Raw genomic sequence first — 25466 nt, 5'->3', positions numbered from 1 at the left:
ACCCACATAACAAGCAAAATAAACACCAATGACTATAAATAATTTTAAAGATTATTATATATAAAAACCACAAAATACAGAAAGCATTTGTACATGAACCATATTATTGTACTCATCCCCAGAAATCTTCATGCCAAATTTAGGCATTAAGAACTGTTTTCATTTACTTTCAAATCTGATTTCTTTAGAAAACATCTGGAAGGCTTTGGGATAGTCTCAGGTCTGAAGATGATCACAGGTCCAGAATTTGAAACTCAGGAGTTACAATTTAAAAATTCTAGTCTCTTCCTAGTAACAAACTGCCATTCCTATCTCCTATACAGAGATATATTCATCTGACCCTTTATATTCTCATCTGGAATATAAGATAGTTTAATGATCATCTGTAAGATTTTGTCTATAAACCAAGAATACAGAGTTAGTTTCCTCACCTACAAAAATATGAGGTTAAGACTCAAGGATCATTAAAATCCTTTTCCAGTTCTAAAATCCTGATACTCAGTAGTTAAATATTAACCAGGGCAAAAAGGTTCGATTTAGAAGGTAATTCAGTCATAAAATGTTAAGGCTCAGGACACTATTAAATGCTACATGGGCTTCTGTAATATTTATTTGGGCACTATCTTAGATTTAAATTCTTTTGAGGAGCTTCCTGATAGTGAGCACAGCAGAGATGCACAGCCTTAAAACTCTTACAGAGAAAGCTAAAAGGAGTTAGAGGAAAAGAAAAAGAGCAAAATCTGATTATAAAAACGGGCCAGCAGATAGTTTACTGAAAATAAATGCAAATGAGCTTAAATATATGACTATATGCTCTATTTCATTCGTAATAAGAGAAATATAAATTAAAGCAACACTGAGAAATTCTTTCTCACCTATAAAATTGGAAAAAATCACAATATACTCTACTGGCAAGACTGTGATGAAATAGGCACTCTTGTACACTGCCGAGGAAATGCAACAAATTATAGCCCCCAAATGAAGGATGCGGTGAAAGCTGGCAAAATTACAAACGCATTTACCTTTTGAATTATGTTTTGGAATCCATGCTAAAGATATATTAGCAAGGAAGGAGAGGAAAAGATGGCAGAGGAGTAGGGGAACTTATTCCAACCGATCCCCTGAATTGAGCTGGATATCTACCAGACCACTCTGATCACCCACAAAATCAGAATGAGATGTAAGAAGATATATCTGAATCTCTACAAACAGAATATTGCAGGCAGTTGGTTTCGAGGTATGATCCAGGGAGCTGTGATTCCGCGGGCAGATATCGGAAGATAAAAGGAAGGCGGAGGGAGCCTTCGGGATCCTGCACCATCAGTGCTTGAAAGCCTCTGGTGCTGGGGATGGGGCACAGACTCACAGACCGGTAGAGGTAGGGAAAGGACTTTAGGGCAGCCCCCTGGACTGAAACCTGGAGTGGTGGGGCCACATGTGAGAACTGGGGGTGGCTGGTGGTTTTAGAAGGGCAAAGACGTGCCTGGAATTGGAAGGAAGAGCTGGGAGCACCGCTAGGGGCACACAACTCACGATGCTGCCGTTTTTAGCAACACAGACAGAAACGGAGATGGCTTGGCCTGGAGAGCTCACTGAAGAACAGACTGCGATCTCTCTCTTCTAAGGCAGAGGGCTAGAAACGGTCTCTTCTGCTCTGACTCTCAGAAGAGACGTGCAAAGCCACCAGGGAAAGCCAACAGACAACAAAAGCCCCAAAAAGCCGGTTTTCACTGAACCCAATTCCCCCCCCACCGGCCCAAACAGGATTGCCTGAGTAACTGCATGACAGGTCCCTCCCCTGGAAGACAGGCTGGGAGAACAAGAGGCCGACAATACTAAGGCCCCTATAAAACAGGTGCATCTCGCTTGGATTGTGATGAGTAATTTGGACTCTGTATATTCCCTCAACCACCCCACAACAGAATGACTAGGAGGACCCCCCAAAATAGGAACGACTCAGAGACTGTGACTTTTGCCACAGATTTACAAATGGATACAGATATAAGCAAGATGTTGGAAATGGACTTCAGTTATAAAGACGATAGCTAGAATGGAGAAATAGATTAATGGCAACATAAAGTCCCTAAGGGCAGAAATGAGAGCTGAACTGGCAGAACTTAAAAAATGCTATCAATGAGATCCAATCTAATGTAGATACTCTAACAGCTAGGGTAAACAAGGCAGAAGAACAAATTAGTGATCTAGAAGACAAATTGATAGAAAAGGAAAAAGAGGAGGCCTGGGAGAAACAGCTTAAAATCCATGAAAACATAATTAGAGAAATAAGTGAAACATTCCAATGACAGAATTGTTGGGATCCCTGAGGGGGTGGAGAGAGAGAGGACTAGAAAATATATTTGAGCAAATTGTAGCTGAGAACTTCCCTAATCTGGGGAATGAAACAAACATTCGTGTCCCAGAGGCAGAGAGGACCCCTCCCAAGATCAAGGAAAACAGACCAAAGCCCCAGCATGTAATAGTAAAACTCACAAATCTTTAGAACCGAGGAAACCATCTTAAGGGCAGTTAGGGGGAAGAGATTCCTTACGTACACAGGGAGGAACATCAGAACAACGTCATACCTATCCACAGGCACCTGGCAAGCCAGAAAGGGCTGGCAAGACATATTCAGGGTATTAAATGAGAAGAACATGCAGCCAAGAATACTTTATCCGGCAAGGCTGTCATTTAGAATGGATGTATAGATGCAGAGCTTCCACGACCGGCAGAAACTGAAAGAACATGTGACCATTAAGACAGCCCTGCAAGAAATATTAAGGGGGGTTCTATAAAAGCAGAGAGACCCCAAGAGTGATATAGAATAGAAATTTACAGAGACAATCTATAGAATCAAGAACTTCACAGGCAACATGATGACAATAAATTCATATATTTCAATAATCACTCTGAAGGTGAATGGCATAAGTGTTCCCATAAAAAGGCAGAGGATTGCAGATTGGATAAAAAGACAGAACCCATCCATATGCTGTCTACAGGAGACTCATTTTGAACCTGAAGATACATTCAGACTGAAAGTGAAGGGATGGAGATCCATCTTCTATGCCAACGGACATCAAAAGAAAGCTGGGGTAGCAATTCTCATATCAGACAAATTAGATTTTAAGTTAAAGACGGTAGTTAGAGACACAGAAGGACACTATATCATTCTTTTTTTTTTTTTTTAAAGATTTTTATTTATTTGACAGAGAGAGCACAAGCAGAGGGAGAGAGAGGGAGAAGCAGGCTCCCTGCTGAGCAAAAAGCCTGATGTGGGACTCGATCCCAGGACCCTGGGATCATGACCCGGGCCGAAGGCAGCCGCTTAACCAACTGAGCCACCCAGGCATCCCTCACACTATATCATTCTTAAAGGGTCTATCCAACGAGAGGATCTAACAATTGTAAATATCTATGCCCCCAACATGGGAGCAGCCATCTACATAAGCCAACTGTTAACCAAAATAAAGAGTCATATTGATAACAATACGTTAATTGTAGGAGACCTCAATACTCCACTCTCAGCAATGGACAGATCATCTAAGCAGAAAATCAACAAAGAAACAAGAGCTTTGAATGACACAATGGACCAGATGGACCTCATAGATATATACAGAACATTCCACCCCAAAACAACAGAATACTCATTCTTCTTGGGCGCACATGGAACCTTCTCCAGAATAGAGCACATACTGGGCCACAAATCAGGTCTCAACCGATACCAAAAGACTGAGACTATTCCCTGCATATTCTCAGACCATAATGCTTTGAAACCGGAACTCAAATCACAAGAAAAAATTTGGAAGAAATTCAAATACTTGGAAGCTAAAGACCACTCTGCTCAAGAATGTTTGGGTCAAACAGGAAATCAAAGAACTTAAACAATTCATGGAAACCAATGAGAACGAAAACACATCTGTCCAAAACCTATGGCATATTGCAAAGGTGGTCTTAAGAGGGAAATACATAGCCATCCCAGCCTCACTCAAAAAACCAGAAAAATCCCGAATTCATCAACGAAGTTTACATCTTAAAGAACTGGAGAAAAAACAACAAACGATGCCTAAGCAACACATTAGAAAAGAAATAATTAAGATTAGAGCAGAGATCAATAAATTAGAAAGCAGAGACAAAGTAGATCAGATCAACGAAACTTGAAGCTGATTCTTTGAAAGAAGATCTCCCATAAGATCGATAAACCACTGGTCAGACTTATCCAAAAGAAAAGAGAAAGGACCCAAACTATATAAAATTACGAATGAAGGGGAGAGATCATGACTAACACAAAGGAAATAGAAACAATTATTAGAAATTATTACCAACAGCTATATCCTAATATTGAGGACCCTGGAAGAAATGGATGCCTTCGGAGGAGAGCAAGATGGTGGAGTAGGAGACCTAAATTTTGTCTGGTCCTAGGAATTCAGCTAGATAGGTATCAAACCATTCTCAACACCTACAAATTCAACAGGAGATCGAAGAAAAGAATAGCCGCAATTCTATGAACAGAAGAGCAACCACTTTCTGGAAGGTAGGACGTGTGGAGAAGTGAATCCGAGGCGATACCTGGGAAGACAGACCACGGTGGGAGGGAGCCGGATACCGGCAAGTGATAGAGCAGCGGAGTACAAAACTGGAACTTTTAGAAGTCTGCTCCACTGAGGGACGTTGCTGCAGTGGCTAAGCAGGGGGTGGAACTGTTGCTGGGACAGTGTGGTCTCAGGACCCTCATGGTCACAGAAAGACCAAGGGTGCCTGAGTGCGGCAGAGCTCCCAGGTATCAGAGCAGGGAAGCTGACTGCAAAGACGGAGCCAAGGCGTGGGATCTCAGCTCAGGGTTGCCATAAACCATGATCCGCGGCACAGTCAGGCCACTACTCTTCCAGCAGGGACCCAACAAGCGGCAGAGCTGGGGAGACTGCCCTTCCTCCCTGAGGAGGGGTGGCGTTGGATTGCACTGCAGGAATCTGCTGGGTTTGGGACTCCAAACGGCATCCTGTACCAGAGATAGAAATGCTCGGTCACAGGCTGGGTGAGCATGGAGTGTGGCTGGAGACCGGAGAGATGGCAGTGATTGACTGCTTTTCTCTGGGGGCTCACTGAGGAGTGGGGTCCCGAGTTCTCGTCCTCCAAAGCTGTACAGAAAACTGTACAAAAGCTACCGAGAGCAAACCAGAGCAGATTACTTAGCCTGGTCCCTGGCAAGGGCTGGTCAATTCTGCCTCAGGCAAAGACATTTGAGAATCACTGCAACAGGCCCCTCCCGCAGAAGATCAGCAAGAACAGCCAGCCAAGACCAGGTTTACTGATCAACGAGAACGGTAGAACTCCAGCACCAGGGGAATACAGCACATAGAATTCATGGCTTTTTTCCCCGATGATTCTTTAGTCTTCAAAGTTAACTTTTAAATTTTTCTTCTTTTTCTTTTTCTATTTTTTTTGATTTTTTTTTCCCTTTTTCAACCAACATCTTATCAATCCCTTTTTAAAAAATCTTTTTCATTTTTAGAATCATATTCTATCCCTTCATTGTAGTTAACCTTATATTTTGTGTATATATATATAAATTGTTCTCTCTTTAAAATTCTGGGATACAGTTTCTTCTAGCAGACCAAAATATACCCTAAATCTCAAGTGTATAGCTTTGTTCTGGTCTCCTGCCTGATCACGTTTTCTTTTTTCTTTTAATTTCCCTTCTTTCTTTTTTCAAAAAACTTCCTATCTTATCAATTCCTCTTATAAAATCCTTTACAATTTTCATCTTTACAATCATATTCCATCCCTTCATCGTATTAACCATTATTTTTGTACATATATAAGTTTTTCTTTCTTTAAAATTTTGGGAGGCACTTTCTTCTAACAGACTAAAATATGCCCAAACTCTAGTGTAGATCTACTGATCTATGCAACAGCCTGATCATATTTGATCATATTCTTTTTTTCTTTCTTTTCCTTTCTTTCCCCCTGGTTTTGGGGCTCTTCTGATTTGTTTAGTGTACATTTTCCTGGGGTCTCTGTTACCCTGTTAGCCTTTTGTTCTCTCATTCATCTATTCTCCTCTGGACAAAATGCAAGAGAGAAAAACTGACCTCAAAAAAAAAAAAGAACAAGAGGCAGTACCGACTGCTAGGAACCTAATCAATACGGACATTAGTAAGATGTCGGAACTAGAGTTCAGAATGACGATTATAAAGATACTAGCTGGGCTTGAAAAAAGCTGGGAGGATACTAGAGAAACCCTTTCTGGAGACATAAAAAACTAAAATCTAACCAAGTTGAAATCAAAAAGGCTATTAATGAGGTGCAATAACAAATGGAGGCTCTAACTGCTAGGATAAATGAGGCAGAAGAGAGAATTAGTGATATAGAAGACCAAATGATGGAGAATAGAGAAGCTGAGAAAAAGAGAGATAACTACTGGATCACGAGGGCAGAATTTGAGAAATAAGTGATACCATAATGTGAAACAATATTAGAATAATTGGGATCCCAGAAAAAGAAGAAAGAGAGGGGCAGAAGGTATACTGAAGCGAATTATAGTAGAGAACTTCCCTAATTTGGGGAAGGAAACAGGCATCAAAATCCAGGAGGCACAGAGAACCCCTCTCAAAATCAATAAAAATAGGTCAATACCCCAACAATTAATAGTAAAACTTGCAAGACAAAGAGAAAATCCCGAAAGCAGCTCGGGACAAGAGTTCTATAACCTACAATGGTAGAAACATTAGATTGGCAGGAGACCTATCCAAAAAGACCTGGCAGGCCAGAAAGGACTGGCAGGATATATTCAGAGCGCTAAACGAGAAAAATATGCAGCCAAGAATACTGTATCCAGCTAGGCTGTCACTGAAAATAGAGGGAGAGTTAAAAAGCTTCCAGGACAAAAAAAAAAACTAAAAGAATTTGCAAACACCAAACCACCTCTACAAGAAATATTGAAAGGGGTCCTCTAAGCAAAGAGAGAGCCTAAAAGTAACATAGACCAGAAAGGAACACAGACAATCTACAGTAACAGTCACCTTATAGGCAATACAATGGCACTAAATTCATATCTTTCAATAGTTACCCTGAATGTAAACGGGCTAAATGCCCCAATCAAAAGACACAGGCTATCAGATTGGATACAAAAACAAGACCCATTGATATGCTGTCTGCAAGAGACTCATTTTAGACCCAAAGACACAGCCAGATTGAAAGTGAGGGGGTGGAAAACCATTTACCATGCTAATGGACACCAAAAGAAAGCTGGGGTAGTAATCCTTATATCAGACAAATTAGATTTTAAGCCAAAGATTATAATAAGAGATGAGGAAGGACACTATATCCTACTTAAAGGGTCTATCCAACAAGATCTAACAGTTTTAAGTATCTATGCCCCTAACATGGGAGCAGCCAATTATATAAACCAATTAAGAACAAAAGCAAAGAAACACATCAACAAGAATACAGTAATAGTAGAGGACTTTAACACCCCCCTCACTGAAATGGACAGATCATCTAAGCAAAAGTCAACAAGGAAATAAAGGCTTTAAATGACACACGGGACCACATGGACTTCACAGATACATTCAGAACATTCCATTTCAAAGCAATAGAATACACATTCTTCTCTGGTGCCCTTGGAACAGTCTCCAGAATAGATCACATTCTAGGTCACAAATCAGGTCTCAACCAGTACCAAAAGACTGGCATCATTCCCTGCATATTTTCAGACCACAGTGCTTTGAATCTAGAACTCAATCACAAGAGGAAAGTTGGAAGAACTCAAATACATGGAGGCTAAAGAGCATCCTACTAAAGAATGAATGGGTCAACCAGGAAATTAAAGAAGAATTTAAAAAATTCATGGAAACATATGAAAATGAAAACATAACTATTCAAAATCTTTGGGATGCAGCAAAGGCAGTCCTAAGAGGAAAGTATATAGCAATACAAGCCTTTCTCAAGAAACAAGAAAGGTCTCAAATACACAACCTAACCCTACACCTAAAGGAGCTGGAGAAAGAACAGCAAATAAAGCCTAAACCCAGTAGAAGAGAAATAATAAATTTCAGAGCAGAAATCAATGAAATAGAAACCAAAAGAACAGCAGAAGAGATCAACGAAACTAGGAGCTGGTTCTTTGAAAGAATAAGATTGATAAACCCCTGGCCAGACTTATCAAAAAGAAAATGGAAATGACCCAAATAAAAAAAAATCATGAATGAAAGAGGAGAGATCATAACCAACACCAAAGAAATACAAACAATTATAAGAACATATTATGAGCAACTATATGCCAGCAAATTAGATAATCTGGAAGAAATGGATGCATTCCTAGAGATGTATCAACTACCAAAACTGAACCAGGAAGAAATAGAAAACCTGAACAGACCTATAACCACTAAGGAAATTGAAGCAGTCATCAAAAATCTCCCAAAAAACAAGAGTCCAGGGCCAGATGGCTTCCCAAGGGAATTCTAGCAAACATTTAAAGAAGAATTAATACCTATTCTTCTGAAACTGTTCCAAGAAATAGAAATGGAAGGAAAACTTCCAAACTCATTTTATGACGCCAGCATTACACCTTGATCGCAAAACCAAAGACCCTATCAAAAAGGAGAATTTACAGACAAATATCCCTGATGAACATGGATGCAAAAATTCTCACCAAAATACTAGTCAATAGGATCCAACAGTACATTGCAAGGATTATTCACCACGACCAAGTGGGATTTATTCCTGGGCTTCAAGGTTGGTTCAACATCCGGAAATCAATGTGATACAATATATTAGTGAAAGAACAAGAACTATATGATCCTCTCAATAGATGCAGAAAAAACATTTGACAAAGTACAGCATCCTTTCTTGATTAAAACTCTTCAGAGTGTAGGGATAGAGGGTACATACCTCAATATCATAAAAGTCACCTATGAAAAACCCAGTGAATATCATTCTCAAAAACTGAGAGCTTTTCCCCTAAGGTTAGGAACATGCCAGGGATGTCCACTCTCACCACTGTTATTCAACATAGTACTTAGAAGTTCTAGCCACAGCAATCAAACAAAAAGAAATAATAGGCATCCGAATTGGCAAAGAAGAAGTGAAACTCCACTCTCTGCACATGATATGATACTTTATGTGGAAAACCCAAAGGCTCCACCCCAAAACTACTATACTCATAGAGGAATTCAGTAAAGTGGCAGGATGCGAAATCAATGCACAGAAATCAGCTGCATTTCTATACACCAGCAACATGACAGAAGAAAGAGAAATTAAGGAGTCGATCCCATTTAAAATTGTACCCCAAACTCTATGATACCTAGGAATAAATCTAACCAAAGAGGGAAAGAATCTGTACCCAGAAAACTATAGAATACTCATGAAAGAAATTGAGGAAGACATAAAGAAATGGAAAAACATCCCATGCTCATGGATTGGAAGAACAAATATTGTGAAAATGTCTATGCTACCTAGAACAATCTACACATTCAATGCAATCCCTATCAAAATACCATGGATATTTTTCACAGAGCTGGAACAAATAATCCTAAAATTTGTATGGAACCGGAAAAGACCCCAAGTAGCCAGAGGAATGTTGAAAAAGAAAAGCAAAGCTGAGGGCATCACAATTCCGGACTTCAAGCTCTATTACAAAGCTGTCATCATCAAGACAGTATGGTACTGGCACAAAAACAGACACACAGATCAGTGGAAAAGAAAAGAGCCCAGAAATGGACCCTCAACTCTATGGTCAACTAATCTTCAACAAAGCAGGAAAGAATGTCCAATGGAAAAAAGACAGTCTCTTCAACAAATGGTGTTGGGAAAATTGGACAGCCACATGCAGAAGAATGAAACTGGACCACTTCCTTACACCACACACAAAAATAGACTCAAAATGGATGAAAGACTTAAATGTGAGACAGGAATCCATCAAAATCCTAGAGGAGAACACAGGCAGCAACCTCTTTGACCTCAGCCGAAGCTTCTTCCTAGAAACATCGCCAAAGGCAAGGGAAGCAAGAGGAAAAAGGAACTATTGGGACTTCATCAAGATAAAAAGCTTTTGGACAGCAAAGGAAACAATCAACAAAACCCAAAGACAACCTATGGAATGGGAGAAGATATTTTTAAATGACATATCAGATAAAGGGCTAGTATCCAAAGTCTATAAAGAACTTAATCAAACTGAACACCCAAAGAACAAATAATCCAATCAAGAAATGGCCAGAAGACATGAACAGACATTTTTCCAAAGAAGATATCCAAATGGCCAACAGACACATGAAAAAGTGCTCAACATCACTCAGCATCAGAGAAATACAAATCAAAAAACCTCAATGAGATACCATCTCACACCAGTCAGAATGGCTAAAAATAACAAGTCAGGAAACGACAGATGTTGGCGAGGATGCAGAGAAAGGTGAACCCTCCTACACTGTTGGTAGGAATGCAAGCTGGTGCAGCCACTCTGGAAAACATACGGAGGTTCCTCAGAAAGTTGAAAACAGAGCTACCCTACAACCCAGCAATTGCACTACTGGGTGTTTACCCCAAAGATACAAATGTATTGATGCAAAGGGGTATGTGCGCCCCAATGTTTATAGCAGCAATGTCCACAAAAGCCAAACTATGGGAAAAGCCAAGATGTCCTGAACAGATGAATGGATAAAGATCATGTGGTATATATATATATATATATATATACACACACACACACACATACATACATACATACAATGGAATATTATGCAGCTATCAAAAAAATGAAATCTTGCCATTTGCAACAACGTGGATCGAACTAGAGGGTATTATGCTAAGCGAAATAAGTCAGAGAAAAACAAGTATGATATGATCTCACTGATATGAGGAATTCTTAATCTCAGGAAACAAACTGAGGGTTGCTGGAGTGGTGGGGGGATAGGAAAGATGGAGTGGTGGGGGGATAGGAATGATGGGGTGGCTGGGTGATAAGACACTGGGGAGGGTATGTGCTATGGTGAGCCCTGTGAATTGTGTAAGATTGATGAATCACAGACATGTACCTCTGAAACAAATAACACATTATATGTTTAAAAACGAAAAGAAGATAGCAGGAAGGGAAAAATGAGGGGGGGATATTGGAGGGGGAGACGAACCATGAGAGACTATGGACTCTGAGAAACAAACTAATGGTTTTAGAGGGGAGGGGGGTTGGGGGATGGGTTAGCCCAGTGATGGGTATTAAGAAGGGCACGTATTGAATGGAGCACTGGGTGTTATACGCAAACAATGAATCATGGAACACTACATCAAAACTAATCATGTAATTTATGGTGACTAATATAACATAATAAAATAAAATAAAAGAAATGGATGCCTTCCTGGAAACCTATAAACTACCAAGACTGAAACAAGAAGAAATTGAGAACCTGAATAGGCCAATAAGCAGTAATGAGATTGAAGCGGTGATCAAAAACCTCCCCAAGAGTCCAAGGCCTGATGGATTCCCTGGGGAATTCTACCAAACATTCAAATAAGAAATAATACCTACTCTCCTAAAGTTGCTTCAAAAAATAGAAACAGAAGGATAGCTTCCAGACTCATTCTATGAGGCCAGCATTACCTTAATCCCCAAACCAGGCAAAGAGCCCATCAAAAGGGAGAATTTCAGTCCGATATCCCTGATGAATATGGATTCCAAAATTCTCAACAAAATCCTAGCTAACAGGATTCAACAATACATTAAAAGGATCATCCACCACGACCTAGTGCGATTTATGCCCGGGATGCAAGGGTGGGTCAACATTCGCAAATCAATCAATGTGATAGAACACATTAATAAGAGGAGAGAGAAGAACCATGTGGTCCTCTCAATTGATGCAGAAAAAGCATTTGACAAAATACAGCATTCTTTCCTGAGTAAAACACTTCAGAATATAGGGATAGAGGGAACATTTCATAACTCCATAAAATGCATCTATGAAAAACTTACAGTTAAATATCATCCTCAATGGGGAAAAGCTGAGAGCCTTTCCCTTAAAATCAGGAACACGACAAGGATGCACGCTCTCACCACTATTGTTCAACATAGTACTAGAAGTCCTAGCAACAGCAATCAGACAACAAAAAGAAATAAAAGGTATTCAAATTGGCAAAGAAGTCAAACTCTCTCTCTTTGCAGATGACATAATACTTTATGTAGAAAATCCAAAAGACTCCACCCCCAAATTACTAGAACTCATACAGCAAATTCAGTAATGTGGCAGGATATAAAATCAATGCACAGAAATCAGTTGTTTTCTTATACACTAACAATGCAACTGTAGAAAGAGAAATTAGAGAAATGATTCCATTTACAATAGCACCAAAAACCATAAGATACCTCAGAATAAACCGAACCAAAGAGGTAAAGGATCTATACTCTAGGAACTACAAAACACTCATGAAAGAAATTGAAAAAGACACAAAAAGATGGAAAAACATTCCATGCTCATGGATCGGAAGAATAAACATTATTAACATATCTATGCTGCCTAAAGTAATCTATACTTTCAACGCCATTCCGATCAAAATTGCAATGACATTTTTCAAAGTCCTAGAACAAAGAATCCTAAAATTTGTATGGAATCAGAAAAGACCCCGCATCGCCAAGGAAATGTAAAAGAAAAACAAAGCTGCGGGCATCACATTGTCTGATCTCAAGCTATATTACAAAGCCGTGATCACCAAGAGAGCATGGTACTGGCACAAAAACAGTCATATAGACCAGTGGAACAGAATAGAGAGCCCAGATATGGACCGTCACCTCTATGGTCAAATAATCTTTGACAAAGCAGGAAAAAAATAAGCAATGGAAAAAAGACAGTCTCTTCAATAAATGGTGCTGGGAAAATTGGGCAGCTATATACAGAAGAATGAAACTCGACCATTCTCTAACACCATACACAAAGATAAACTCAAAATGAATGAAAGACTTCAATGTGAGACAGGAATCCATCAAAATCCTAGAGGTGAACATAGGCAGTTACCTCTTTGACACTGTTGGTGGGAATGCAAGTTGGTACAGCCACTTTGGAAAACTGTGTGGAGGTTCCTCAAAAAATTAAAAATAGAGCTACCCTATGACCCAGCAATTGCACTACTGGGTATTTACCCCAAAGACACAGATGTAGTGAAAAGAAGGGCCATATGCAGTCCAATGTTCATAGCAGCAATGTCCACAATAGCCAAACTGTGGAAAAAGCTGAGATGCCCTTCAACAGACGAATGGATAAAGAAGATGTGGTCCATATATACAATGGAGTATTACTCAGCCATTAGAAAGGATGAATACCCAACTTTTACATCACCATGGATGGGACTGGAGGAGATTAGTTAAGTGAAATAAGTCAAGCAGAGAAAGTCAATTATTATATGGTTTCACTTATTTGTGGAACGTAAGGAATAGCATGAAAGACATTAGGAGAAGGAAGGGAAAAATGAAAGGGGCTGAAATCAGAGGGGGAGACGAACCAAGAAAGACTATGAACTCTGAGAAATAAACTGAGGGTTTTAGAGGGGCGGGGGGTGGGGGGATGGGTGAGCCCGGTGATGGGTATTAAGGAGGGCATGTATTGCACGTAGTACTGGGTGTTATAGAAAAACAATGAATCATGGAACACTACATCAAAAACTAATGATATACTGTATGATTACTAACATAGTAAAATAAAATAAAATTTAAAAATATATATATAGGCAAAAAAAAATTACACATACATAGGGCTATTCACTGTGTTATTATTTTTAATAGCAAAATATTGAACCCAAAAGTTTACCAGTAGGAATCTGCTTTAAAATACTATGCTATTTCTGTACAGTGAATAATTATACAGTTATTTAAATTAAAAAAGGATTGAGGAAGATCTCTATGTACTGACATGGAGTTATCTGTAGAAGATATGAGGTGGAATAAAAGGGAGATGAGGAGGAATAAGAGAGGGGACACGGACAGAAGCAAGACTCTTAAATACAGTTCATTATATAGTTATGACTTCCAAATCATGTAAATATTTTACATTTTCAAAAAGAAAATTAGATCAAAAGGCAAAAGATAAACAATTTCTATTTCTGAAAATTAATTAAAATAAGCATACCTAATTGGTTTAATAACCACATATTGAAAAATAATTTACCAAGGGATTTTAGAAATTAACTTTCACTGTGTATCCTCAGAGAGTATATTCTAAGTAAGTTATAATTAAAATGAAAATTTTAAACTGCACACACAAAAAATGTATTGCTACAATTGTTATAGGGACTGCATTAAATTTACACAACTGCCATGTTAACAATATTGAATCTTCAAATTCATGAACATGGGCTCTAAGTTTTAGTGTACAAGTCTTGTACTTCATTTGTTAAATTTATTAAGTACTTTGTTCTTTTTGGTGATAGTATGAATGCAATTATATTCCTATTTATAGTTCTAAATGTTTTCTGCTCATATATAAAAAAAACAATTGATTTTTTAACATTGATCCTATACCCTACAAATTTTCTACAATTGTTCATTAGTTCTAATAGCTTTCTGTAGATCTTTAGGATTTTCTACCTCATGCCATCTGTGAATAAAGAGAGTTCTGGGGCACCTGGGTGTCAGTTGAACTTCCGATTCTTGTTCTCGGCTAGGTGATGGTCTCAGGATCATGGGATTGAGCCCCAAGTCAGGCTCTGTACTCAGCTCGGAGTCTACTTGGGCTTCTCTCCCTCTCTCTCTCTCTACCCCGCCCCATTCCACCTGGCCCACTCAATCCCACCCCACTCCCCCGCATATGCACACATGCTCTCTCTCTCTCAAAAAAAAAAAGAATTTGCTCCTTTTTTTTCCAATTTGGTTGCCTTTTATATCTTTCTTTTGCTTGACTGCACTGGCTAGAACCTCCAGTTCTGAACTCCAGGAAGTTCAACTGACTGAGCCACCCAGGTGCCCCAAAACTGCATGTTGAATTGAAAAGGGCAAATGCCCTTGCCTTGTTCATAGACAGGAGAATAACATTCAGTCTTTTACTATTAAAAATTTTGTTGGCTGTTGGTTTTCCATAGATGACCTTTGTCCTTTTTATCATGAATGGATTTTGGATCTCATTGAAAATTTATCTGTATCTACTGAAATGATAATGTGGTTTTGTCCTTTAGTCTTTTAATATAGTATATACTATTAACTGATTCTTAGATGCTGAACTAGTTTTGCATTCCTAGGACAAATCCCAATTGATTATATTGTAGAATATATATATGTTGTTGGAATTTTTTTTTAATATAGTTTTGAAAAATTTTGTGTCTATATTTATGAAGGATATTGGTCTATACGTTTCTTGCAATGTTTCTGTCTGGCTTTGTTATCTGTCTATAGTAGCTTCACAGGATAAGCTGGGAAGTATTCCTTTCTCCTCTATTTTCTGAAAAGTTTATGAAGGGTTGGTCTTATTTCTCCTTTAAATATCTGATGAAAATTCACCAGGGAAGCTATCTGGATCTGGGCTTTCCTTTGTAAGATTTTAAATGAGTAATTCTATTTATTTATTGATTAAAGATATACTCAGATTTTCTATTTCTTCTTGAGTCAGTTTTGGTCATGATCTCAGTGTCATGAGATGGAGCCCACAATGGAGCCTGCTTAAGATTCTTTCTCCGTCTGCCTGCGCCCCCACCCCAAGAAAACCGATGAACATATGGGAAGAGGGAAAAGAAAAAAAGGAGAGAGAGAAACACACCATAAGAGACTCTTAACAATAGAGAGCAAACTGAGGGTTGATGGAGGAATGTGGGGGATGGGCTAGATGGGTAATGTTTATTAAAGAGGGCACTTGTGATGAGCACTGGGTGTTGTAAGTCATAAATCACTGAATTCTACCCCAGAAACCAATAACGCACTGTATGTTAACTAAAATTAAAAAGAAACAAAAAAAGAATTAGAGGTGAAATGACATGGCATCAGGGATCTGCTTTATTTCAGTAACTACAGCACAAAAAAAAGAGGCTAAAATAGGGTTGATAAGGCTGGAAAGTGCTTAATGCGTGTTTGATCTGGATGTTCAGTTACAGGCTTACCCTTTAGCTTTGCATATGTTTGAAACTTTCACAATAAAAAAAATGTTTGAAACTTTCACAGTAAGTCTTTTTTTCTCCATCAAGAAAAACAAAATAAAATTGAGTTGTAAGAGTTGACTGCAATTGCTACTCAACTTTTTTTGGAACAGAGAAGATAATTCCCCACAGAAATAAAAAGTATATGGTGTCTCCGGTCCCAGACTAGAATAGGATGACTTACTTTCTGGCAATATTTTTGAAAGTAGATTGAAATAATTCTTCCATAACATGTTGCTGTTCCCGACAAAGAATTTCCGTCATCAACTGCAACAATACAGGACTTTGAGATAATTCCAATGCATCTAGAAACTAGAGAAAAAAAATTTTTTTCTTGGATCTTTATTTTTGTTTTGTTCTTACCAGTAATAACAAAATGGAAAATTAAAACCGGATTTCACAGAGAAGTAACAAATGCTAACATTTTTGCCATTTCTGCAGCTACAGTGAATGCCTGGCATATAATGACGTTTGCTAAATATTTGAGTTTTGATTCTTTTAAGGTTTTGCAGATGTTTTTTCTCTTACAGCAGGCAGGATCTTCTGAAAGATCTGATTCCAGGTTCTGACATTCCACGATGATGTGACTTTACTGAGGTTTTTGTCTTCACCATTCCAGGTACTCTGGGGGCTTTTTTATTTTGGAGACATGTCTTTTCCACACCATCTTCACTGCACAGCAGCTGTTCTAGGCTGTTCATCTAATGTTCTCTACTCCCCCATTTTCCATCTTGATGTCTGTTTGTTTGTTCTACTTTCTAGGAAATAGCCTCAATTTTATCTTCTGTTTTGTGAATTTTTTTAAAATTTTGCTTTTATATATTTAATTTCCAAGAGCACTTATTTGTTCTACTTCACAGACACAATGCCTTCTCTCATCTCTGAAACTACTCTCACAGTTTCTTTGATGTTCTCACCTCCCATCTCCCTTTGTTGACTCAGTTCCCTCTGAGTTCCTTTTTCCTGTTGGTTTACATCTTTTAAGGTTGGAAGCTTCTCTCAAATGTTCAGTGACTGTACTTATATTTACATTAGCACATTTACATTAAGAGAAAGTACCAAAGATCTATGTAGAAGCTTTGCGGATACTCTAACCGTTAGGTAACAGACTGCTTGGGAAACAGGATGCTTAGATGGCACCTACATAATGGTGTCACCCCATTAATGACCTGCTGATTACAGGAATGCACCATTCAAGAAAGGTGACTGGCAAGCTAGAGGCAGCATGTATCCTGAGCATTGAGAGTGGCACCACCAAGCTCTTTCCCCAGAAACTACACTCAGCATCTCAGCATCAAGCCACCATAGCTTTGAACTGTTGTCTTTGAGCATCTGTGCGTTATCTCAATTTATTCTGTGCACCTGTTAGCAAGATGTGTCCTTTGGTATCAAAAGAGTCTAAGAGAGGATATTTTTTGGTTCTGGGAATGCTCAAAAAATTTCCATACAAATTAATGGTAACTGCTTATTTGCTTTATGACATTTTGGCTTACAAAAGTTTTCACAGAAATGTTCCACTTCTGGATAGCAGGGGAAACCTGTATATAGTTGCTATAAATAACAACAATCTAGTATTGTACGGAAAAACAATCTACCACCTTGTTTAAGCCACTGGTATTTTAGAGACCCTCATCTATATATTAAATAATATAGGTGATAATCACTAAATGTTTCTCAAATAACCACTACTTTATTCTATTTCTTAGCTCTTTTTGGCATTAATTTTCAAAATTTATACATTATGCATAGAATATTTCACACTGTTTTTCTGTATAAAAGATTTCAATTTAAAACAAGAGGGAATGAATTCCAAAGGATTTAGACATGCATCTGCCTCCACAGCTACCCAGCTTTCAAAATGAATTGAACTGAATTCTTAAAGTTACAATACCTCTCTGGCTCTGAATATTTCACTTACTTCTTTTCATCAAGAAATTTAACAGAAATACAATGTTTTAACTTCACTACTTGGTACTACTAAAAACTAACCTTTTTCATGCAGTCTACATAATTATTGTACCGCAGAGTTCCCGGGGGAAATTCTTCAGACTTCATGGGGAAATTAGAAATGATAAGCTTTTCAAGGACATGCTTAAGGTCCTCAAGACTGCCTCCAGTAAGATTGGTGAAGAATGGAAGAAGAATTACAGCCTGACCCTGTGGGAGCAATGCAGACATAATGAAACTGCACCAGTCAGGGCTTATGAATCCTATAGAATAAATAAAATTACTGCTTTCTTAAGGCTTTGCAAATAAAGCATTGTGTGGATTCAATGAATGACTTCAGAATACCTTCTAGATTACACTGAAAACCAACCTGAACATAATACTGTATCTCAGCTTCTACTCTGGAGGCCAGCAGGCCAACTCAGGGCTATACATGTAATTAAATAGGACACTGTATGATGATGCTGTGTGATTTCTCCTTCTACAAATACAGACTCTCATACAGATACACTGGATAAGTTTGGTGTGGAAAGAGCATACTGAACAACCTATGGGAAAATTTATAAATATTTCTCATAGAGCTAATTCAGAAGTTTATAACAAGAGTAAAAGAAACTAGATGGTATTTCTCATCTCCCTTGCGTGGCAAGAAAGTTCCCAGGCTCCCTCATACTGAGGAATGAGAAACTTGATTAACCACAGAACAGAAAATTCCAAAGAAATATCCTTACAGTCTACTAAAAAGACGTCTTTCATTAAGGCCATATTTTATTAGAACATAAAATCTAATTATTATAGGACTTTAAAATTATAATATTAAGTTCTTGACTCTAAAAATTACCAAGATATAGTTATTAATAGAAAAATGACTGAGTAATAGTTTAAATTCTGTCATTCACTAATAGAGCAATTCTCAAAAAAGCCAATTTGAACCACACATATAAAAAGACAAATATTAATTCTTCTAAGTATGGGAAACTCATTGTGATTATATTTATCTTTTAGAGAGACATAAAAAAGTATGTGCAGATCAAGTAACATGATGCCAGGGGTATCTTTCAAGGGTAGGAGTGGCTGCATAGTTGAAACAGACATGCCCATAGACAGATGGCTATTGAGGCTGAGTGACAGGTACACAAGGGTCACGTAATCTCTGCTTTTTAGTATGTGTGAAATTTTCCATAATAAAAAACAGAAAACATCACAAATATGTAAAAATATAAAATGGGAAAATAATGGAGAATGTAATCCGAAAGAAAAATCTTTTTCATCACTTACCTTTAAATGTAAACCCAACTTTGAATCAGCAAGTAGACTAGCATATGTTGTAAAGACTTCAGGGAACGCACTGTGATTTGTATTAAAAGATACAGATGAATCAATCTAAAGGAGAGGAAATAAAACATGATACATTTCTGTATTATGCCTCTAATTTCCTTTAACACAGTTTCTAAGTTTTTTAATTTCAGAAATAATCTAGAAATTTGTTCTTCGGCTTCAACAATATTTTAACAATTCTTGTTCTGAAATATTTTAAATTTATGGGCTAAGACAATGCATGTAAAGACACTAAAAGGTAAAGTATAGGAAAGGATAATGAATATAAATGATAATAATGGAAAAAGTATAAAATGTAAGGTAATCAGCCAATGTCCAGTGAAAATATTTTTTTACTTATCAAAGCAATGAGCTTCTTAAGAAATCTCCATCACATTTTTAAAGATAAAACTTACAGAGTCCAAAACAACTTCCTTTTTAAGGTTTCTCAAGGTACCTGCAAAATTTTGGCCAGTAAGGTCAGCACTGCTGTTTTACTTTCAGGAGCAGAATCTTTGGCCCACCAGGAGTCCCACTTCTTCCAGTTGTGCAGAATTGTACTCGCAAGTTTCAGTCCTTGGTGTTTCTGGCTGGCTCGATCCCTGAAGCTCTGATCTAACATACCATTCAGAACGGTGCTTACCTGAAATAAGTGTGTGGTACTTGAAGAAAAATCCTCAGTATCGAGACTGATGGATATATAACAAAATCTACTTTCAGTTCAAAGCTATTCTTGGAAAATAAAGATGCTATTTCTGTAATAGCTATTTATTTCATAACTCCTCAAATTTGAGAAGAAAAACTTAACATGTAAATTTTCCCACAAAAGCATAAGGTGGTCTCCTTTATGAAATCATGTTCATCCTATTGCTTATTTTCTTAGTTGGGAGCATTCTCGATAAGAGGAAGAATTAACTCTCCTCTGTTATACAGGCACATGCACAGAAGCATATACACATGCTTGCACACACACACACATTTCCTGTCCCAACACCTTTCCAGTAGATGAAATCCTAATTTTGGTTAGATTAATATTCAATATTCTTATCATTATGACAATGCAATCATTTTTACACAACATTCTGATCTCCCTGAAGTATTAACTTGCCTGCTTTCTTTGCTGTTTTCAATGTGCCTATCATTATTTGCCATCAAACTCTCCCCAATTAATGAAGTCACCTCAAGACATCTAAACACATCAGGAAGTCTATCAGCTCCATCTCAGTGGCAACATAGCTCCCACTCTGGAATGTCTGTGATCACTGCCCTCTGGGTGTCACTTCAGCACCCTCCAGGAGAATGGTCCCCTTCTCTGTGTTTGAGCCAACTTCCCAGATCCAACATTTTCCACTTTCTTGGCTGACTGATGAGAGCGCATAGGAGATAAGATTCCTTTGAGATCTGGAACATCTGAAACATCTGCATTCAACTCTCACACATGACTGATAGTCTAGCCAGATTCAGAACTCTAGGTTGGAATCTTCTTTGCTGAATTGTGAAAGGAATTTGGCTTACAGTCTTCTAGTGTCCACTCTGCAGTTGCAAAGACAAACGGCATCTGATTTCTTGATCCTTTAAAATGTAATCAGGTTCTCTTGCAGAAACTTTTTAGAATCTTTTCTCATGGTGAAGCCCCTGGGGTTCTGAACTGTCAAGAAATTTGCTCCATGTGAGGCTGCTTTCATACACTGTGCTGGATACTCAATGGCCCTTTCCCATCTGGAAGCTCAAGGCCTTCATTTCTGGGACATTCTCTTGAGGGCGTATCTTCCCCCTGAGGAGGAGGTCCTGGTGCTGGACCTTATCAGTGGATCCCAAGTTTCATCATGTTTTCTCTATTACTTTCTGTTTTGTCTTTTTACTTTATTCTCTGGGAGAGTTTCTAAATTTTATCTTCCAAACCCATTTCATTTTTTAATTTCTGATGCCTATGCTTAATTCTCAAATGTTCTTTTTTGTTCAGTGTTCTTTTCAGTAGCAATTCTTATTTCGTCAATAAGCTATCTTCTTTCATTTCTGTGGTTCTTTTCTCTTTACATTTCCATTTCACTGAATAGTCTCTGTGTCAAATAGCTTTTTACCTGCCTATCCCTTTTAGAATCCATTTCCTCGATGCCTGGTGCTCCCTGGCTGTTGGCACATATTGAGATACTGACTAAAAGTACTGGGCAGTGGCAAGGTCACTGGCAATAAGGATCAGTGAAGGTTGGCTGGGCAATGATGACACTTAATCTTCATTTTCTCTTAGGCTTGTCAAAATATTCTGATATCCTGCCTGAAGGTATTATACCTAACCAACCATATTCTGGGAGCCAAACTGGGGGAAGAGAGCTAAAAGCCTCAAAGTTCAGAATTCAGGGAGGCTTTCACTTAACTTCCTTGTTTCAAAAAGGTATTTCTACACCAAAGATATACAAAGGATCATAAAAGACCATTATGAACAATTATTCACCAACAAATTGGACAACCTAGAAAAAAACTGATAAATTCCTAGAAATATACAACTTACCAGGATTGAATCTTGAGGAGATAATTTGAACAGACCAATTAATAGTAAGGAGGTTGAATCAGTAATCAAAAACCTCTCAACAGACAAAAGTTCAGGACCAGATAGCTTCACTGTGAATCCTACCAAACATTTAAGGAAGAACTAAGACCAATCCTCAAATTCTTCTAAAAAAACTAGAAGACAAGTCAACACTTCCACACTCATTCCATGAGGCCAGCATTATCCTGATACCAAAACCAGACAAGGAAACTACAAGAAAATTACAGGAAAATATCTCTGATGAACAAAGATGCAAAACTCCTCAACAAAACATCAGCATACCAAATTCAACAATGCATTAAAAGGATCATATACCATGATCAAGTGGGGTTTATTTCAGGGATGCCAGGATGGTTCAACATCTGCAAATCAATTAGCGTGATATACCACATTAACAAAATAAAGGACAAAAATCATAGGATCATCTTAATAGATACAGAAAAAACATTTGATAAAATTCAACAACCATTCATGATAAAACTCAACAAATCGGGTACAGAGGGAACATACTTCAACATAGTAAAAGCCATATATGATAAATGCACAGCTGACATCACACTTGATAGTGAAAAATTGAGAGCTTTTTCCCTAGTCAGGAACAAGAAAAGGATGTCCACTCTTAGCACTTTTATTCACCATAGTATTGGAAGTCCTAGCCATAGCAATCAGACAAGAAAAAGAAAGAGCATCAAAAACAGAAGGGAAGAAGTAACACTATCTCTGTTTGCAGATGGCATATTATATATAGGAAACCCTGAAGACTCCACCAAAAAACTATTAAAATGAATCAATAAATTCAGTAAAGTTGCAGGACACAAAATCAATATACAAAAATCTGTTGCATTTCTATACACTAATAACCAACTATCAGAAAGTGAAATTAAGAAAACAATCCCATTTACAATTGCATCAAATAGAATAAAACACCTAGGAATAAATTAAACCAAGGAGATTAAAAACCTGTATGATGAAAACTAGAAGACACTGATGAAAAAAACTGAAGATGCAAATAAATGGAAGGATACCCTGTACTCATGGAATAGAATAATTAATATTGCCAAAATGTTGGTATTATCCAAAGCAATCTACAGATTCAATATAATCCCTATCAAAATTCCAATGGAATTTTTCATAGAAATAGAACAAGCAATCCTAAAATTTGTATGGAACCACAAAAGACCCTGAATAATCAAAGCAATCCTGAGAAAGAACAACAAAGCTGGAGGCATTATGCTTCCTGATTTCATGCTATGTCAAAGTAATCAAAACAATACAGTATTGGCATAAAAATAGACACATAGATCAATGGAACAGAACGGAGAGCCCAGAAATAAACACATGCAAGGAGCCAAGAATATACAATGAAGGACAAAGAAGCCAAGAATATACAATGGAGAAAGGATAGTCTCTTCAATAAATGGTACTGGGAAAACCGGACAGCTACATGCAAAAGAATGAAACTTGAAATCTATTTTACACCATACATAAAAATCAACTCAAAATGTATTAAAGACTTGAACTTAAGACCTGAAGCCATAAAATTCCTTAAGGGATAAGCTCCTTGACATTGGTCTTAGCAATGATTGTTTTTTTGGATTTCACACCAAAAGCAAAGGCTACAATAGTAAAAATAAACAAGTGGAACTACATCAAACTAAAAAGTTTCTGCACAGCAAAAGAAATCACCAACAAAATGAAAAGGCAAGCTATAAAATGGCAGAAAATATCTGTAAATCTTGTATCTGATAAGGGGTTAATATCCAAAATATATGAAGGACTCATACAACTCAACAGCAGAAAAAATCAATCTAATTTAAAAATGGGCAGAGGAACTGAATAGACATTTTTCCAAAGAAGACAGGTAGTCAAAAGGTACATGAAAAGATACATGAAAATGCTCAACATCACTAATCATCAGGAATATGCAAATCAAAACCATAGTGAGGTATCATCTCATACCTGTAAGAACAACTAGCATCAAAAAGACAAAAGTGTTGGTGAGGATGTGAAGAAAAGGGCACTCTTGTGCACTGCTAGTGGGAGTGTAAACTGGTGCAGCCACTATGGAATACAGTGTGGCAGTCCTTCCAAAAATTAAAAACAGAAGTACCATATGGTCCGGCAATTCCACTTCTGGGTATTTATCTGAAGAAAAGGAGATCACTATCTAAAAAATATATCTGCATCCCCATGTTCATTGCAACATTATATACAATAGCCAAAGACATGGAAACAAACTAAGTGTCCATCAGCAGATGAATAAAGAAGATGTGGTATATACATATACAATGAAGTTTTTTCAGCCATTATAAAGAAGAAAATTCTGCCAATTGTCACAACATAGATTTGACCCTGACAACATTATGCTAAGTGAAATGGATCCTACAGAGAAAGTTAAATACTGTGTATCATTTATACATGGAATCTAAAAAATCAAACTCATAGGGAACAGACTGGTGCTTGCTAGAGGCAGGGGATGTGAAGTTGGGCAAAATGAATGAAAGTGGTCAAAGGTACAACTTCCAGTTATAAGATAATTAAGTTCTGGAGATGTAATGTACAGCATGGTGACTGAAGTTAAAAATCTGTATCACATATCCGAAAAATGCTGATGTGCTTAAAAGTTCTCATTGTATGGAAAAAATTTTATCAATATAAGGTGATGAACATTAAACTTATCACAGTAATCATTCTGTATGATTATCAAATTTGATTAAATCAAATCAGCATGTTGTACACCTAAAACTTACAAAATGTTATATATCAATTATATCTCCATAAATTTGGAAAAAAGAAAAAGAATATTCATTCATGTGAATGGTTATAAAATAAACAAAATCAGTAGTTTTCTGATTACCACATCCTTGAAAAGAAAATAAAAAGGTGGGGAGCCTGGGTAGCTCGGTCAGTTAAGAGTCTGACTCTTGATTTCAGCTCAGGTCATGATCTCAGGTTCATGAGACTGAGCCCTGTGTCAGGCTCCATGCTCAGCCAGGGAGTCTGCTTCTCTCTCTCTCTCTCTCTCTCTCTCTCCCCCACCCCCTTTGGCCCTCCCCCACTCATTTTCTCTCTCTCTCTTTCAAATAAATAAATCTTTCCAAAAAAAAAATATAAAGGGAAAATGTTCCATTTACATTTACAACTGAATAGCATCCAATATCTAGAAATGTTCTTAAGAAATGTGCAGTAACTAGATGAATAAAATGATAGCATTCTACATAATAGTATGACAAAAAAAATTTGAGAATATGAGTAAAGGGTTGAATAAATGGAAATATGTACCTTAGAAGAAGTAGGCTTATGTTTAAAAAGGTCAATTTGGTTTAAATTTACTCAGTATTCGGTGTATTATCACTTAAAATCCCTACCATGTTGTGGAAAGGGTGATAACCCAAAAAAACAATTCTAAATTTCACTTTCAAGAATATGCAAGTGTGCTCTTTGCATTATTTATATTTGTTAAAAAAAGAACCTATGAAAGTAACAGAAGAAAAGATGGGCAGATTTTAGACCGATAATACTGGGGTGAAGAAGGCCTTTCTAAGTATGACACGGAAGATAGGAA

The 25466-nt window shown here is 37.6% G+C and overlaps 1 protein-coding gene across 4 annotated transcripts in view; it reads right to left on the bottom strand.

The window, feature by feature from the left end:
• The window catches only part of PRKDC (protein kinase, DNA-activated, catalytic subunit), a 244993-nt gene that overhangs the window by 135727 nt on the left and 83800 nt on the right, over nucleotides 1–25466 (bottom strand). For all 4 annotated transcript variants that reach the window (XM_064588357.1, XM_064588358.1, XM_064588359.1 and 1 more), the window contains 4 exons: nucleotides 19811–19996; nucleotides 19315–19419; nucleotides 18079–18246; nucleotides 16274–16401 (listed from right to left, as the gene is read on the bottom strand). In XM_064588357.1, the coding sequence (XP_064444427.1) occupies nucleotides 16274–16401; nucleotides 18079–18246; nucleotides 19315–19419; nucleotides 19811–19996 (587 nt within the window). The remainder of the gene's footprint in view (nucleotides 1–16273; nucleotides 16402–18078; nucleotides 18247–19314; nucleotides 19420–19810; nucleotides 19997–25466) is intronic.

The sequence above is a fragment of the Mirounga angustirostris genome, unplaced genomic scaffold (assembly GCF_029215605.1).
Source record: "Mirounga angustirostris isolate CCGP_5_RB_7025 unplaced genomic scaffold, mMirAng1.0.hap1 SCAF_4, whole genome shotgun sequence".
NCBI lineage: Eukaryota > Metazoa > Chordata > Mammalia > Carnivora > Phocidae > Mirounga > Mirounga angustirostris.
Note: the sequence above shows the minus strand (reverse complement) of the source record. Positions and strands in the feature narration are given on the sequence as shown.